Below are 18,857 nucleotides of genomic sequence, written 5' to 3' on the forward strand. Positions count from 1 at the left end.
ACTTTGCATCTCTTATTCCGAAGCAGGACGTTATTACGCCGCCGTTTTGACGCGGGGGTCGTTTTGGTGCAGCCGTTTCAGCGCCGGACATAGCTCATTTTATTATGTATTTAACAAAAAATGATACATATCTATGTGTGTTGGTGCTCAGACATAGTTTTATGCAGAGAACAAAAATTGTTGTCCATCAGATTTGGCTTTATGTTTGTCGTGTAAATATGTCACATCACTGAATTTATAATGTCTGTGTGGGTTTTAATATTTTCCCCCAAAAAATTAAATAATTAGACAATTTTTTTTTCACAGAAAAATGGTTTGCTTAATTTTAAGGTAACTCTAACAGAAAAACAAGGTTACAAAAGACAGTTTGTGTGGAAACACAAACTCAAAATCGGCCCCCGAAGTAAAATGTTTTACATAATTCGGATAATCCTTCAGAGTTTAAGATAGTTTACTTCCTAGTCCTAACCTCCCGCAGGACGACGGGGGATGGGAGCAGGCAGGGTTTGAACCTTCGATCGTCGATAAATCCAAACGACAGTCCAGCGCGCAAACCGCACGACCAGTGGTCCACCCAGGTAGGCTTCAATATTTTCAGAAAGAACATCCGAATGAAATTATATCGAAGACAAATGAGAGATAAGAATGGAGAAAGAAGGTTAACAGATCTTGTGTAGTGCCCCAACCGTCCCGCAGATCAAAGGATACGTGAACGTGAATGTAAAGTTAGATGTGAACCTGGCCTAACTAGTTTGTGGTCTATAGGGCAGATGATGTAAAGTTCATCTGTCGTTGTGGCCTACGGTTAACGAGGGTGTCATGTAGCCAGCACAACGACCAACCGCCTTTGCTTTTCCCCAACTAATGTCAGGTACCCATTAGAGCTGGGTAGACTCAGAAGTTGAAAATCCCAGTCTTCACCAGGATTCGAACCCGGGACCCTCGGTTCGAACTAAATAAGTTAATTTCTTTGAAAAGGCTAAATCTCATTTTCGAATTCTCAAAAAAAAGAAAAAAAAATTTCCGCTATATAAAAAATTTTCACGAAAATGATCTTTATAAGATTACTATTCGTTTTAAATTAGGTGTAACATATAATGCATACTAATTAGCTTTTTCTTATAAAAAAACTTCTTGCATAATTGATTTTTAAAAATTAGAATTTTCGCTTTCAGGAAAAAAAAAAGTAGCCGTTGCATCAGAACTTTGAATGGTCTAAGATATTGTGAAGTCGGATTTTCAATATCTCTTCTAGTTTACGAGATCTAAACGGGACGGACAGACAGACTGAGAGACATTTCGCACAAAACTAATAGCGTCTTTATCCCTTTCGGGGGCCGCTAAAAATGAAAGAGAACATTGATGAAAGTCGTCCTATGCGTTGTGCACACCTCATCTTTAACTAAATGACTGTGCACGGGTGGAAATGTCAAATGTCAATATCGTAGTGTCAGGTATGAATCTCACCTCTTATTGTTTGACATGTTTAATTAAGATGCTTCTTCAGAATAATGTTACACCCTAGCCTAAGCCTCCCGCAAGATGGTGGAGGGCAGGGATAGCATTCGAGACGACAGTCTAGATTTCATACCATACAACCTAGCAGGCCATCTATAGTTCACAATATGCATCCATGAACTAGTCGAAATACATTTTTTTTATTCGGTTGTGGGGAGGTCGGAATGAAGGGGAAAGTATTTGTTGATTGATTCTTTCAATTGTATTGATTCGTGTGTTGTCATCGACAATAAATATTGTGCAGAGTTTCAACTTGATCCGAGAACGGGAAATGGGAAAAAAAATACAAAAGATTCCACCCAGACAGACAGACAGAGGGAGTGAGTTAATATAAGCTTTGTAATAGCATTCCTCGTTTTAATGACGTTTATATATTATTTAAAGTACATGAGCTCTTGGACAAACATCATTAACGTGAATCATATTAGCTCCCCTTTTTTTACAGATACAATACATAAATAGTTTTGATCTCCATTGTGACCTCTTTGTACTTTTGTGAATAGCTGGCAATAAGTCAACAGAATAACCAACGTGCTAAGTTACGAAACTTTGTTAAGTAGCCAGATGATTGGTCTCGGAGGTAACTACAGAACGCCGACTTACAAATTCGCTTACTTTTGATTGAAGCTGGTTGTTTGAAAAAAAATATTTAAACGTTTTTACAAAATAAGGGAAAGAAATGCACATTTACAGTAATATATCTTAATATTATGTGATTGTACAATAGTGTTAAGTTTTATTTAACACTTAATTCATTTAATTTTTTATTGTTTCCTGCATTGTCCTGGACAAGGAACATTGTGTGCAGTTTCAACTTGATTTGAGAATGTGAAGTGAGAGAAATGACGTGTACCAAATGTGTACCAGACATAAAACAGATGAAGTAATTTCATATTAAACTTTGTTAATAAAAGATCTACGAAGGGCCCACTATTACATTAGAGTGTAGCACTTTATGTCATTTCGCACGCCTACACATAAAATCTTAGTCGTTGTCAGTAATGGATCTGTATCTCTACGCCTTTTTTCAGAGGTATTTTTCTTTTAAGTTATTATGCTTAAGGTATAACCCCCATTAGAATTTAGGAAATTTAGGCACCGGATATTTAGGCACCGCGTATTTACGGATATTTAGGCACCGGATATTTAGGCACCCGGAAATTTAGGCACCCGGATGTTTAGGCACCCGGAAAGTTAGGCACCCGGATAATTAGGCACCCGGAAATTTAGGCACCGGATAATTAGGCACTTTTTGACAAGGCGGAAAATTTGGCACCGGATAATTAGGCACTCTTTAATTAGCGACCTTAATTTTGAAAGTAGTTTTAAAATGTTAACGTATATGTTATCCTTAGGCTATGGGCTATCGGTGACGTTATCAAAAAAATAGGAACTATAACGATTCTAGCTAAAGAAAAGCTGACAAAATGGGGAAAATGACAATCATGAGAATGTGTGGAAAAAAATGACTCACGAGTCATTATATAATATAGACATCACAGCATTCAGGGGAGGGGAGGTAGAGATGATTCTCCGCTCATTGCTTCTGTCCATCACCAACCCCTAAGGTTGACTGGTGAGTTTTTTAAATTGATGATTATGCAAATCGCGTAAATATTTAGTTACTAATGTAAATACTTAGGATTAAAAAGTATTATAAAATATTTTTATTATGTCGGGGAGTGTTGGTGATAAATATAATCGCAATCGCCCTCTGCTTGTGGGAAAGGGAAGGGTCGTACTCTTAAAATGGGATGGGCCGGGCGGGTGGCGCACACACTCTCACTGAAATGAGAGGATTTCTCGCAGGTAGATGTAAACTTAGTCGTAAAAGTTACGTAGTGAATCTGAAGGCTACACACTGGACTAAAGGGTATGGAAACACAAAGGTGTTCAAATGGAAGTCTGGGGATTATATTTTAGAGGCCTTCCAAAAACTTTGGTAGACACATTTCTGTTAAAACCATCATAATAATAAGAACAGTAATAAAAATAATAATATATATAAGGGAAATGAAGATAGTTAAATTTCATTGGGCAGTTTTGAAAGTTAGGGAAACGAGTGTTTTTTTGTTGTTGTTTTTTTAATCATATGTGTGTGTGTGTGTGTTTAATAATGAGTGTATGAAACCTTTTTTGTCGTTGTTGTTGTTTTTTTCATTCTGAAGAAAAAAAATTGTATAACGTACTGAACACAAAATGAATGGGGGAATCATACCTTCTCGAAAATTGTAGTAAATATATTTGGTTTATGATAGAGAAGGCGGGGTTCAATTGGAACATCAACAATCTTCTATAAGCAGAATAAGTATTAATAAGAGACCAATATTCCAAAAAAAAATGATATTTAAATTTTTAACTCATCTGTCTTTTCCAGAAACCTTTTTTAAATTTTCAAAACATTATATTTTATCGCAATTTCTAGCCGTTTTGCGATTTCCATTGCTATTTATATAAATATTATAGTACGTAAATTTACATCTATATTCAATAAAAGTTAATTACCACATTTGAAGGATAAACACACCTATACACTCACACAATATATCTTCCTAACAATATAAAAGAAGGAGTGTTGATAATAGATATTAATGCTATTATAAAATATGTATACTACTTTAGTTTATCAACATATTTAATTCCTATAAGTAACGCGCGCAAATCCACCCTGCTCATTTCCATTCCCACTATAAGAAGACAATTTTCTCCAGACTTCCATTTTAGCAATTATGTTCAATGCTGTACCCTGCCCTGTACTCCAGTGTGTAGCCTTGAGACTCATTGCGTCATTTTCACGACCTAGTTCAACATCTACCCGCCACAAATCCTCTCCTTTAGTGGGAGTGCGTAGAGGAGGAAGGGCTAAGGTCAGGAAGCAATGAGAGGAGAATCAACTCTACCTCCCCTTTCCTGAATCCTGTGAGGTCTATATTTTATAATGACTATTAATCCGGAGTCATTTTTTCCACACATTCTCACGATTGTCATTTTTTTCCTCGTTTTGTCAGCTTTTCTTTTATATCATGAAAATTCAGTAAGAATCGTTAATTTTTTTTATAACGTCACCGATAGCCCATAGCCTAAGGATAACATATACGTTAACATTTTAAAACTACTTTCAAAATTAAGGTCGCTAATTAAAGAGTGCCTAATTATCCGGTGCCTAATTTTCCGCCTTGTCAAAAAGTGCCTAATTATCCGGTGCCTAAATTTCCGGGTGCCTAATTATCCGGGTGCCTAAATATCCGGGTGCCTAAATATCCGGTGCCTAAATATCCGGTGCCTAAATTTCCAGATACCCCCCCATTAGCAATAATTATTAGAACACAAAATATATAAACATGTCATTTCTAAATAATTTATATATTTTATAATTCAGCCTTACACCTTCACTATTGAACTGTTGGGACACCACCCATGATCTGTCTACCGGCTTTCTCCATTCTCATCTGTCTTTTGCCTTGGATAAAATCTCTTTCAATGACAGGCCGTCTTTTATGTTGGCTTCCCATCATTGTCTCTGCCTGTCTCTTATTCTTTTCCTGGTACTGTTCCCTGTTCTTTGTGAGCCTCTCTACTGTTTCACTACTGCCTCTATACTGCCTCTCTACTGTTTCACTACTGCCTCTATACTGCCTCTCTACTGTTTCACTACTGCCTCTATACTGCCTCTCTACTGTTTCACTACTGCCTCTATACTGCCTCTCTACTGTTTCACTACTGCCTATATACTGCCTGTCTACTGTTTCACTACTACCTCTATACTGCCTCTCTACTGTTTCACTACTGCCTCTATACTGCCTCTCTACTGTTTCACTACTGCCTATATACTGCCTCTCTACTGTTTCACTACTGCCTCTATACTGCCTCTCTACTGTTTCACTACTGCCTATATACTGCCTGTCTACTGTTTCACTACTACCTCTATACTACCTCTCTACTGTTTCACTACTGCCTATATACTGCCTGTCTACTGTTTCACTACTACCTCTATACTACCTCTCTACTGTTTCACTACTGCCTATATACCGCCTGTCTACTGTTTCACTACTGGCTCTATACTACCTCTCTACTGTTTCACTACTGCCTATATACCGCCTGTCTACTGTTTCACTATTGCCTCTATACTACCTCTCTACTGCTATCTTCCAATCCGTACAACAGAAAGTGTATATCTGATGGGTGAGTCACGAAGCAATAAACAACAGATGTAAGTACACACACACACACAAATACACACACACACCCCAACACTCCAAATGACTCAGTCTGTGACGTCCAACCCAATGTCTTGTGTATTGACCTGGTCTCAATGCATTCAAAATGTTGACATGATAAAAAAGTTGTTTCGCGTTGGCTGAACGACTTGACTATTCAAAAGATTATCAAACACTTTGTCTAGAGACGGAACCCATGACATAAACATGCAAAGAAGTGTGACAAGTTTTATAGGACATTGGTTCGCTTGGTGGTTGTGATGGCCGTACTGACATGCCTTGACCGCTGGCCACCAAGCCAGACACATTTTTTTTTCAACAAACTTATGAAACTCACAATATAGTCTTTTTTTATGTTTCTCGTAACTCTATAATAAACTCCAAGATGTGTTGGATGTCATTACTAGATGAATGGATAAGAGACACTAGTACATAATTAGGTAACTGATAACTTGGTTTCAGGTTGCAGCTGAATATTATTCAACTTATATTAGTAGGTATCTTAGAGAAGCTAACTTGTGTGAAGGATTTGGAAGGTAGTTGAATAAATGATTTGTTATCTTGACACTATATATGTATATCATCCTGTCGATATAAACGACAAAAATATACTTGGTCATGTTCTAAAATTATTTTTTAATGGAAATATACATACATAAAAAAATAGTTTCAATGATTTTACAATTCCTCTTTTCAGACTGCAAACTCTTTATCGGGTCATCAAAAACAAATGGGTGAAACCTGGGTGGACACGGTTCTCAAATAAAGGCTCTAACAATTTTTCAAGAAATTTGAAAGTTAATTTATATTGTTATGACAAGATTAAAACTTTTGGCGATAAAATGTGTTTCGTAGAATGGGAAAGTTTTGCTTTGAGACTGACTATTAAACCCATGACTAGGATGTAGGAAGTGTAACGAACCATGAAATATCTAGATACATATAATTCTCTTCATGGCTCAAGAGTTTGGACAAGAAGTAAAGCAAAGATCACTCTTTTATTTTCTGCATTTCGAACTACAGTTACCCCACGTAACTTTGGCGGCGAAAAAAAAAGAGGGGGGGGGTCAAGTAGTATTCACCCGTCACTAAATAGCAGGGCCGGACGTAACCATCGTGACCTAGAAGTCATGGAAAGAACACTCTTTATTTCTGGAAGTCGGACTGGAGTTACCCCACGTTACATTAGCGGCGAAAAAAAAGGGAAGGGAGAACACGTAATCTATTCTGTATTCACCCATTACTAAATAGCAGGGCCGGACTCAACCGTTGAGGGGTTCTATGCGAAAACGAATTTGGCGGGGGCCAAGTTTGGGTAGGGATCACTAGCGGATCCAGAACTTTGGAGTGGGGGGGGGGGCGATTTTTTTCCAAACCCTAACCCTAACGCCCAGTAAACCCTAACCCTACGCATAAACGTGCACACACACACACACACGCACACACACACACACACATATATGTATGTATATAAATATGAGAATAAAAAAAGCAGCATTTCTCAACCTTCGGCGAAAAACAAAACAACTGGGGAGGCGCTATAAGGTTCTCTGGTGAAGTTCGGGGCGAAGCCCCGACGCCATAAGCGTTTTCTTGCTTTTTTCACTGCAGAAACGCATTCTCCTGACAAGTACAGCTCATTATTCATCAATGGAGTTCGGGGCGAATCCCCGACCCCATAAGCGTTTTCTTGCATTCTTCTCTGCAGAAACGCATTTTCCTGACATCTACAACTCATTACCAATAAATGAAGTTCGGGGCGAAGCCCCGACGCCAAAAGCGTTTTCTTGCATTCTTCTCTGCAGAAACGCATTCTCCTGACCTGAAGCTCATTATTCATACTATTAAAAAACGACCTTTCGAATAATGTTGTACTTGAAAAATATTCTAATTTGAATTTATAGGCCCATAATACATTGCAAATAAAACCGATTTGTTCCTTGAAAAGATAGGATACCCCACGTATTTACATTTTTGCTTTGAGGATCGCCGCCGAAAAAATAATTATTCGATAAATATAATTCAAGAAAACTCTAGTATAAATTGTGAGTTATAGTCCCAAATTTATTTAGCTAGAAAAATATCAGATTGAAAAGGTTGGGAAAAGGTGACTATGAAAATGTTATTTGAGTTTAGAACTCATCTCAATCATGACTCTTATACTGAAAAATTTCGTTTGAATTCTAACTTTTCCAATGCAAAGTCTTTCTTAAAATACTTATGATAACTTCATGTGAAATTACAAAAACTCTGTCTGGAAATGGGAGGGGCGGTAGAGTGAAAACGATTAATCCTCGCTCCTTTACTAATTTCTGCTAAAGATTGCTTTTGGCATTAAAGAATAGGGGTGGGGCGACTCGATATAAGAATTTAATTTATAGTATATATAAATTATATTAGTGACAGATTTTTGTAATTTTGTAATTTCTTAACTATAATACAAAAAGAAAAAGTATTGATTTGTCCGATGGGGGAAATGCGATTGCATGGATCGCCCCTCCCACCTGGTACAACCCTTCTTCATTTAAATTTACTAATGATACAATTTCTGATTAGAGTGTGGTACGACATAATTTCAATGGGTCACATATCAATACGTAGTTTATATTATATGGATATTCAACTAATTTTATTCACAAACTATGATTCTCCACAAAAATAGGACCGCCCCCCCCAGCACTCAGAGGGCTAGAGTGGGGAGGGCAGTACTTGCAATCGCCCCCCCCCTCACCCCACCGAATCGGCCAAAATACCAGAAAGGGAGAAACATAATATAAAATTTATATATTAATTCAACTAATTTTGTTCACAAACTATGATTTCTCCATAAAAACGGACCGCCCCCCCCCCCACACTCAAAGGGTTTAGGTGGTAAGGGCAGAAGAGGTATTCGTCCCACACCAATCGGCAAACAGGGAACGACATAATATAAAGATCGGTTAAAATATCAATAACAAGTTACAAGGATATAGATATTTAATTGATTTGTTAGCAGGCTGTGATTTCTACCAATAAATTGGACCGCCCCCCCCACTCGAAAGTGTAGGGGGGCGGGATTGATACCATCGCCCCCTCCCGACCCCACCAAATCGGCCAACATACTAGAGGGGGGGGGCGAAATAATCTAAAAATAGATTGAAATATAAATAATTAGTATATATTTTTAACATAAGTAATAAATTCGTATACAAATTGTGTGAATCCTATACTAAAGTTCGGGGGGGGGGGGGGGTCGGCCGAGTGGGGGGGGGGGGGCGATCGCCCCTACCGCCCCCCCCCCTGGATCCGCCACTGGTAGGGATACGGATAATAAGTGAAATTTAAGAGTTTGTTTTAGAAAACAAATTCATCTTTGCATTTTATTCATTCTTTTCTACGTACATAATTACTTTACAAGCCTTGCGTGTAGCGAAGTCATACAGTATATTAAAAAATTTCATTTCCTAAATAGATCACGATCTATTGCAAGAATTAATAAATGTTTCAATGTATATTTGAGAATTGTAGATTTCAAGTAAGTCTTCATTAGTTTCAGGCGCGAGAAGCTTCTTTCACCAGATTCCACAATTACGGGTATGCATAATGCCTATTTTATTTATAGCGCGTACGATTGGCCTAAGGCCTTCCCTGCTAATTAGCGGCTTACGATATGAAATTCCTGAAAGAATAAAGTCTACATTAGGAAATACCTCAAGACGTATTCAAGATACATAATTTTTTGTTCCCTATCCAAATTTTAATGCATATATTTTTTTTTTAATTTGTGTGGTCAACGATATAAGGCAACTGTCTAATTTATAGGAAAATGGTTAGAGCCGTTTTCGAGAACCGTGTCCAGGTTTCACCCAACCAGGTTACAGGTTCTATGAAGGTATGGGCCCAATAGAGGTATTGTAATGATAACTAGACGTTCATGAACATTGTGCGCACCTTCTTCTCAGTTTGCGTCAATATTTGATATAACTCTGGGTAGATGTATACGTTCGCTAAACCAGTTGTTTTATTTCGTGAGTATAGAGAATTGAGACGGGAGAATTGGTTTTTTGCTTCAATCTGACATTCATTAGTTATGAAGAGTAAAATATTTTCTTTTACGAAAGAGTCATCAGCTTAATCAATGAAGTATTGTCTATTTAAAAAGTATTTTTTTTAAATATTGAAGTTGTTTACCAAAATGTTTTCTTAGAAGAACCAATTGATGCTGCAAGAGCAGAGCAATCATGACTGGAAGAGATTCACGAAGTCCTGTGCAATGATTGATGAGGTTGACTTTAGAAAGAAAAACAAGCTGACTGATATATTTCAATTTATTATTTTGTACACGATTTTGCCACGCCTGCCCTGATGTTTAGCCCTGATGTTTAGACTTAATGCTTAGACACTACTAAAAGACAATATTCAAAAGAGAACCACAGAACAACAATCTTTCTTAGTCTGGAAATGATGTTGTCACAGGCTTATCCATAACATGAGTTGACATTAAATGACATCCTTAAGTAACTCCCTGACATCCAGAAGTGGCTACGTGACATTCTGAAGTGACTCCCTGACATTTTGCAGTGACTTCATGACATCCTGAAGTGACTCCCTAAAGTTCTGAATTGACTCCCTGACATCTGAAGTGACTCCCTTTATATTCTGAAGTGACTCCCTGACATTCTGAAGTGACTGCCTGACATCTGAAGTGACTCACTGACATCCTAAACTGACCCCTTGACATCCTGAAGTGACTCCCTGACATTCTGAAGTGATTCATATTTTCTAAACTACATCTTCAACAAAACAAATGAAACTCCTTCCATTCATCAGTGCTAGCAAGTTTTGTTCTGTAGAAAGTTTGTTTTGTTTCCTTTCAGTAATAGAATCGTGTTCTTTACTTTAAGTGATCTCAAAGTCTTAATTACGTTTCATTAAAGAGTCATGACAAGTCTTAGATTAGCGATTCCTGAGTCTAGCTCGTCAACTGAACGATACAAAGAGTCACGATGGTTCACTTAGAGTTCACTATGTCTTTCTGTCCTTGGCAAGGTTTTCCTGATTTTTTTTATTGCGCATTATTTATTTAGAAACTAAAAAGCTATGTTAAACACATCAACCAGTGACATCTTGGCTAAAAATATCAGTAAATTACAGCTAGATGAAATCTAGGTTAAACAAATGAATAAGTGGTTATATATTTAACATACCAATTTTCTACACCATGTCTTTAATTATTCGAGTGTGTCAAGAGGTCTTTCTAAAACAAATTTCAAAACGTTGATGTATATTATTTTTTTATTCAAATGTATTGTTTTATGTCATAAAGTCTTTCAGTCAAGTCCAATTCTGCATAAAATTAAAAAAAAAAATATGCTTATTATTTTATGACTATTATATTCAACACAAAGATCTATAAGTAAAACAAAACATGGGAATTAATTATTTTTAGTACTTTCTTTTTTTCCAGCAATTTTCGATGACGTATTTCCTCCATAAAATTGGACATGAACACTTCCTGTCTTGTTCGATCATGGCGTAAGTTGAGTGGGTAAACAGAGTGTTGACAAGCGTTTCACATTGGGTAATGTTCTTCATAGCCACAGCTGTGTCTAAACTACGAATCAATCACAATAGCTTAATACAAGGAAATGGCTTCGTTGTTTCTCTTGTATAGTCTTTTAATCATTGTCATTGAAAGAATAAATCTAAGAATCTAGAGTTATAGATTCTAAATATAAATACTAAAATTAGTAAAATATATTTAGATCTAGTCTAGATTTATCTAGTCTAGTATCTAGAAAATTCTAGATCCAGATTCATAATGATAATTGATTTAAAGGCTTACAAAACAGACTTAGATATCTATAAAAACACATTTTCTTTACTTTGGGAAAAAAAAGATTTTTCGGATACATCTTTTATTTTTTATTATTTTGGAAGACTAGAAAACTAAAAAGTAAATTTAGCTTTTTTTGTTTCTCGATGCAGATATAGTAAATAAGAATCTACCGTTAAACACTTTAAACTTTAGTCTAGATTCTTATTTACTATAACAATGAAAATCCCTATTAGTTTTGTGCTCAAGTCATGGCTAGGCCATTTACACTTCGTACTGTCTTCATGAAGAGATCGAGTTCGGACCTATACAGCAGTCATCCTCTCTGGTCCAGCAAGAGATCAGGGACATACGTTTAATCATCTTCACTTCTGAAGGAATGTCCGAAACTTACAAAGTTGTACGAACTTGTAGTCAGCTTCAGTGTCATTCTCTCAAGCTATTCCTGTCTCTATTCATCAATGTTTTATGTTTCTGACATGAAGCGGCTTGAAACCTTTGAGAATTTGTCTGTACTACATTCCAGTTTCTAATACAAAATGATTAATATAAGAAAAGGGAACAAAAAGGTTTGATAGGTATTGACAACGATATTATTAGCAGGACATACTCGATCTGGTTTATACTGAAATATATCTCGGCAGTGATAGATACAAACCTTGAATTTAATGCCCATTGGTTTGTATCTGCATCGCTCTTGTTCTTAGGTAGACTTTTATAGCAGGCCTTGATTTGCAATTCTTTAAACAAGCTTGCACAAATAAAGAACTTAAGAAGTGGCTCATCTTGTAGTCAGTTGGTACTGACATTTCCAGTTTGCGACGCCATTATCTGGATAGTTATATACATATACAATATCAGGCAGATTTTTTTCTGTCAAATCAAAGCTCTGTATATTTCTAAACAATTGTTTAGCCCTACATATTGAAGCTACATATTTAGATTTCGATTAACTTTTTTTAAAAATAAAAGATTACAACATCTCAAACCTAAACTATTCGAGGCAGTTTTATTGTGAAATGACACAGAGTTGCTTTGTATGTATCAGGAATTGCCCCGGACACAAAAATAAAAGTATTAAAAAAGGGAAAATACTATTAGTCAAGTCTAGTTCATCAAAAATTATATATCGGCCTAAATGGGGCGTGTGCCTGTGTGGTATAAACCGCTTGGACATTGATGCCAATAATCAATTCAAATCTTGATAAGGACTAAGAATTTGAAATTTGAAATTTAGCCGAGGCTGATAATACACTCGACACTTGTCAATCTCTAGTGACATATAGATTATAGTGCTCCAAGGATGTTATTCCATATGATGAAAGCGTCCTGTGTAGGTTACAATATCATACAGACCATTGCGTCCTATGTAGGTTATGGTACCATGGAGACCTTTGCGTCCTATGTAGGTTATGGTACCATGGAGACCTTTGCGTCCTGTGTTTGTTATCGTAACATGATACCAGAGCGCCATGAGTATGTTATAATATTACAGAGACCATTGCATCCTGTGTATGCTATAGTATCATGAAGACCAGAGCGCTCCGGGTACACACAAAAAAGACTTGTAAAAGCTTCCTATTATGAACATTGCATCTTTTGGGAGATTGGGAATTACCTTTTCTTTATCTGAGATAAACGTTTTCCAAACACGGTCACCAGAATAGTTTAGTGCCATGGAAATGTTTCCTGATTTCCAACTAAATAAGTTAGTGTAAAAAATCAAGCACATTCAGTAATTGAATATAGGCTATTCTCAACTACGTGAGTTTCATTGTTATTTTGCTAACCAGGAGTTTGTGGTTTCAGGACAACGACCTGAGTTCATTGGCTTGTCTAGTAAGAACACAAAGAGAAGTCCAACATTCAGCCGAGAAAGCCACAGAAACAGAATGCTCCTAGCTTGCTTTGTCTCAGAACAGAAATGTCAATAAATGACTGAATGCCGCCCGTACCAGCGGCGATCAGCCTTCACATACATGGCCCAGAGGTACTGTTAGATTCTTAGTGGTGCATAGACATGATATTTCAGCAAACTATTTATAATATCTAATAAACCTCAGGTTAAAATGTAAATATTTACCTTTTAATTAAAACTAGCCAAGCGTAAAGAGACTATTTAGTCTTTTAAATTTTGATTTCAGTTGACATGAAAACGTATTTCGTTATTTGATATTATAACTATTCTATATATTTATTCAGTAATTCTATCTACTTATTATATCTACTTATTATATCTACTTATTATATCTACTTATTATATCTACTTTTGTTATCAACTTCACCGTGTTTCTCTATAATAAAAGTACTAGTGCATTATGTCGCTAGCTAGAAAGTGTAAGCCCGTCATTTATTGGACGAACAATACGCCCTGGACTAGAGCAAGATGTGCTTCCAAGAAAACAAATCTGTGTAAAGGAATAGATACCCCTGTAGATTCACCTTCAACCCAGGGCCATTGGGCAGTTGTCTCTGGACATTGATATCGACCTTTTTACTTCGTGTTCATGGCTTTGAGCTGCCAAGCGGAAGTTCATATCCCAAGCAATGTTTGGAAAATTTAAAAAAAAAATCCTTTTTAAAAAATAATAAGTTTCTCTAAGGGAAAGAATTCCGCACTTACAACTATATCTCTCACTAATGTAGAAGTTATTTCCCGTATTCGATATCGAACAAAATAATTAATTTATCAATGATTCATTGACTAATTGATTCATGTTTTGTTAGATACAATAAATAAATGTTTAAAATTTCAACTTGATCCGATGATTGGAGAAATAATATGAGCAATTATATAAGTATGGACCAAACCCTATATATTTAGCCATATAGTGAATACTGAAGGATTAATTTCGGTTGTCGGTATAAAAAAAACAATTAATTACCAGTAGTTAAGAGACTTATTGGTTACATTGTTTATATTGATTCATGTCTTGTTTATGCCAGTGAATATTTGTTCAAAGTTTCAACTTAATCCGAGAATGGGTGTGGGAAAAATAACTTATACAAACTTTTTACCAGACAGACAGACTGACAGGCATAATGTGGGTTACCCCGAGGGCGCCATTAAAGGAAGATAATTAAGTCTATGTTGTTTTGTTTGTCGTTTTAGAACCGGTTAATAAATTTTGAAATAAAATTGAACCGTTAAATCCCTAATCTCACAATGTTTATAACAATCTGATTATCCTAACGTCAGTTAATTATTCGACATTATGTACAATTCATGCCACAATATTTTAAATTTTTGGATTTTTAGGGCGCCCCTAAGTCGACTCAGCTCTAATGGATACCTAAGTAATGGCGCTTGTCGGTCGTTGTGCTGGCCAAATGGCATCCTCGTTAACCTTGGGCCACAGTAGCAGATGACCTTTACATCATCTGCCCTATAGATCGCAGTGTCTGAAAGGGGAACTTATTTTGTATAATATTTTATTAATACGAAGACTTGTGGTCCTACATATAAAGGATGCCATTATATTCTCAATATTAATGTCACATTAGAGAATTCATCATTGACTGCTGTTGTAGCTGGTATAATAACTGGCTAAAGTTCAAAGTCTAGACATTACTGATAGAACCTTGGATGTAACATGTTTTCTTTATGTTCAGTGTCTAACATAAAGTACAATTCTGTGTTGAATAGATGTGCTTTAAAAAAAAATTACTAAAATGAAACTCGATGTACAGATTGTTTTGTCTGATCTTAGACTTTTTCTTTGTAACTTTGAAATGAAGACTTTCATGTGTATGGTGTATTCCTTACCAAATAAAACACTTTTTGTGTACGATGCTTGAATGCTATGAAATAGATATGGAATAGTAAAAGTTTTGGTCCACCTTACAATTTATATAACGATTTTGTTTCTTTGTGAATGTCTGGGCAGGTCTCCAGACCAGAGGGCCTCCTATGAAACAGAAGAGGAACTTCAGTAAGTAGAGCTTCTTAAAACCGCTTTTAATTGGGTCAAGGCTTCTCAAACTTGGATCTAGATATAAATAGCTTAAAGGGTCGAAGGGCCAAAGTTCTCAGTCGTATATCAAGGTCATGGAAATCAACTTAAAATTGAGAAACTTTGGCCTTGCAGTACAAAAGGCTTTGACAAAATATGATTGATCAATTAAACGCTTTCTATTGAAAGCTAAATGACAATTATGTTAAGCTGTTTTAAAAGTAATACTGGACTACAAGTTCAGAATACATAGTAGTCACTATGCTGACAGTAAAGAAAAATGTAAAGCTACAGCATTGTATCTAAGTTTTTATGTAAACATTTTCGCCAACGCCCTAAGTTAACAGAATGGTCATAACTACATGATTACTAACTTAGATTTGCTGTAGAGGAATGTGTACATGCACAAATTGTCCTACAGAATATACTTCTAAGATGTTATTGGAAATTCGATCTTGCCTACATGTCCCAAAGACTTTGTGTTCGGAAAGTTGACAAAGTTTCCAGTGAAGTATGTGTTCATTCATAGCACTACATCAGTTGGTTTGTTCATTCGTGATTTCGTAGCGTACCGCCTTAGTTGGAGATTTTTTGTTTGAAACACGACCCAATAGACATTTACTGGCACTGCCTGGATTGAGATTTGTTCTAGGGAAACGAAATTTAGTGTAGTCTCCCCTTATTTATTTATAGAAAGTAAATCTACGACGTACACTGTTGAATAAACGGATCGTTATTTAAACTGTAGACACAAGTTAAAAAAACAACAACTAAATCTATTTCTGTAGGTACCCGCTGGGCCTCATAAAACAGTCTGCTGGCCGCATGTGGCCCGCAGGTTGTAATTTGTCCACCCCTAACCTCACTGGCGAATCCAGGGGGGGGGGGCGGTAGGGGCGATCGCATCAATCCATACCCCCTCCCCAATTAACTTTCGAGTGGGGGGGGGCGGTCCAATTTATTTGTAGAAATCATAGCTAGTTGAAAGAATCAATTACATATCTACATGATTAAAACTTGTTATTGATATTTTAACCGATCTTTATATTGTGTCGTTCCCCCTTTAGCCAATTGAGTGGGGGGGGCGAATACCTCTACTGCCCTTCCCACCTAAACCCTTTGAGTTGGGGGGGGGCGGTCCTACTATTATTTAGAAATCATAGTTTGTGAACAAAATTAGTTGAATTACTATATAATTTTTATATTATATTATATGTGAACCCATTTGTATATTATCTTATCTCTTATCTCAAATTTTATCATTAGTAAATATAAAATGAAAAAGGGTTGTACCAGGTGGGAGGGGTGATACATGCAATCACCTTCCGCCCATCGGACAAACCGATACTTTTTTCTTTTTGTATTTTACTTAAGAAATTACAAAATTAAAAAAAAATGACACTAAAATAATTTATATATGCTATAAATTAAATTCTTATATCGAGTCGCCTCACTCATATTCTTTAGCAGAAATTATAAAAAGGAGCGAAGATTAAACGTTTTTACTCTATCGCCCCTCCCCTTTTAAGATGAAAACATGACGTTTTAAAACAGAATAGTCAAATATGGCGACAGTTTATGTAATTGCACATGAGTTACACAATTAATATTAGAAAGACTTTATTTTGGAAAATTTAGAAATCATACAAAAATTATAGTATAAGAGTAACAATTGAGATGAGCTCTGAACCACAATATTATATACCTACTCACCTTTTTTTTGACCTTTCTGTGGCATTTTACGTCTCGAGAGACGATCTTTTCCCTTTGCAACTTCATGTGTGACTAAATCCTTGATACACAGCTGCGATCGCAGGTTGGGCATATGTGATCACCAGGCGCCGTTGCATGATCACTTAAGAGATGTAATCTACAGTTCGGCAATCACCGCCTTAGGGCCTCAAAAACACAAAAATGTAGACTGGTTTGAGGCGAATCTAGCACATATGGAACCTTGCATCGAGAAAAAACGATCTGCACACCTCGCTCACAAGACAAAGCCTAGTCCAAAATCTTTGCAAGCCTTCAAAACTGTTAATAAAGAGGCGAAACAAATGGCTAGACAATGTGCTAACACCTTTGGAGGGATACCTGCAATAGAATTCAAGAAAGTCTCCACTCAGGAAATAGTAAAGCTCTGTTATGGCATTAAAGCGGCCCTGGGTCCAACAGTGTCTAAGCCTGTTCCCCTTAGCCTTTTCTCAAACTGATTTGTTTCTATTGTATAAATAAATATAACTCACAATATAGGCTTGAATCGTAACAAATGAAAAAAAATTTGAGTAGAACCTAATTGGCCCACTTAATTTCTCCTCTCACTTCCGAAATTTTTTGTTAGAGCTTTGAATTATAGTTCTGGAACAAAACAAAGTTACAAACAGGCCTATTGAACAAAATGCATTACTTACAAATGAGCTTTTTTTTTAAAATACTATTTTTCAAATAATCTTTTTTTCGGCAGCGATGCTCAATTCCCTAATCTAAATATGTGGGGTATCTTATCTTTTTAAGGAACAAATCGGTTGTATCTGCAATGTAGTAAGGGCCTGTAAATTCATATTAGAATATTTTTCAAGTAAAACATTATTCAAAAGGTCCTTTTTGAATAGAATGAATAGCTGTAGATGTCAGGAGAATGCGTTTCTGCGGTGAAGAATGCGAGAAAACGCTTTTGGCGTAGTGGCTTAGCCCCGAACCCACTGGGGGAGCTTACAGCGCTACCCCAGACCCCCTAGCTGTCAATAGAAAGGCCTCAACATGGCTGTTTTTTGTTTTTTTTTCGCCAAAGGTTGAGAAACACTGCTTTTTTATTCTCTTGTATATAAACACACACACTCATATATATACGTATATGCTGTACTCCAGTTTATGCATAGGGTTAAGGTATACTAGACGTTAGGGTTAATGTTTGGAAAAAAATTGCCTCCTCCACTCCAAAGTCTTGATCCGCTAGTGCCTAACCTACACTATTGAATAAACTGATCATTATTGTGGGTAGACTATGAATCTTATTCATTTTATAAACTTAGTGTTTTTAACAATAAAACTCTCTCTTGTCAGTTTTCCTTCTTTTTGACTTGTATAATAAAAAAAATGAAGAGCTTATTCCTAATCAAACTGATTGAGTAGAACCGTAACAAATGTAAGACTTGGTTGACAAAAATAGAATAGAAATTGAGAATTGACTAAAAGTCTTACATATATTGATTTTCTAATAGTTCACGAACATTGAACTCCCATCTGAGACTAGAGAGTATGTGCGTAGACGTAGTTTCTTCCTCTGTTTAAAACAAATCACTAATCTAATCAAGTAGAACTGAGCAAAATAGAATCGTCTTAAAAATATCAGTTTTG

The 18,857-nt window shown here is 36.2% G+C and overlaps 1 protein-coding gene across 4 annotated transcripts in view; it reads left to right on the forward strand.

The window, feature by feature from the left end:
- The first annotated feature begins 11,218 nt into the window (after positions 1-11,218).
- LOC106079458 (uncharacterized) overlaps positions 11,219-18,857 on the forward strand; it is a 100,510-nt gene continuing 92,871 nt past the window's right edge. For 3 of the 4 annotated variants that reach the window (XM_056006184.1, XM_056006187.1, XM_056006186.1), the window contains exons 1-3: positions 11,233-11,295; positions 13,360-13,540; positions 15,438-15,482. In XM_056006184.1, coding sequence (XP_055862159.1) covers positions 13,485-13,540; positions 15,438-15,482 — 101 coding nt within the window. In that variant the 5' untranslated portion in view covers positions 11,233-11,295; positions 13,360-13,484. Of the gene's footprint in view, positions 11,296-13,359; positions 13,541-15,437; positions 15,483-18,857 lie in introns of all 4 variants that reach the window. The other variant, XM_056006185.1, reaches the window with a different exon arrangement.

This window comes from Biomphalaria glabrata, chromosome 12 (genome assembly GCF_947242115.1).
Source record: "Biomphalaria glabrata chromosome 12, xgBioGlab47.1, whole genome shotgun sequence".
NCBI classification, from domain to species: domain Eukaryota; kingdom Metazoa; phylum Mollusca; class Gastropoda; family Planorbidae; genus Biomphalaria; species Biomphalaria glabrata.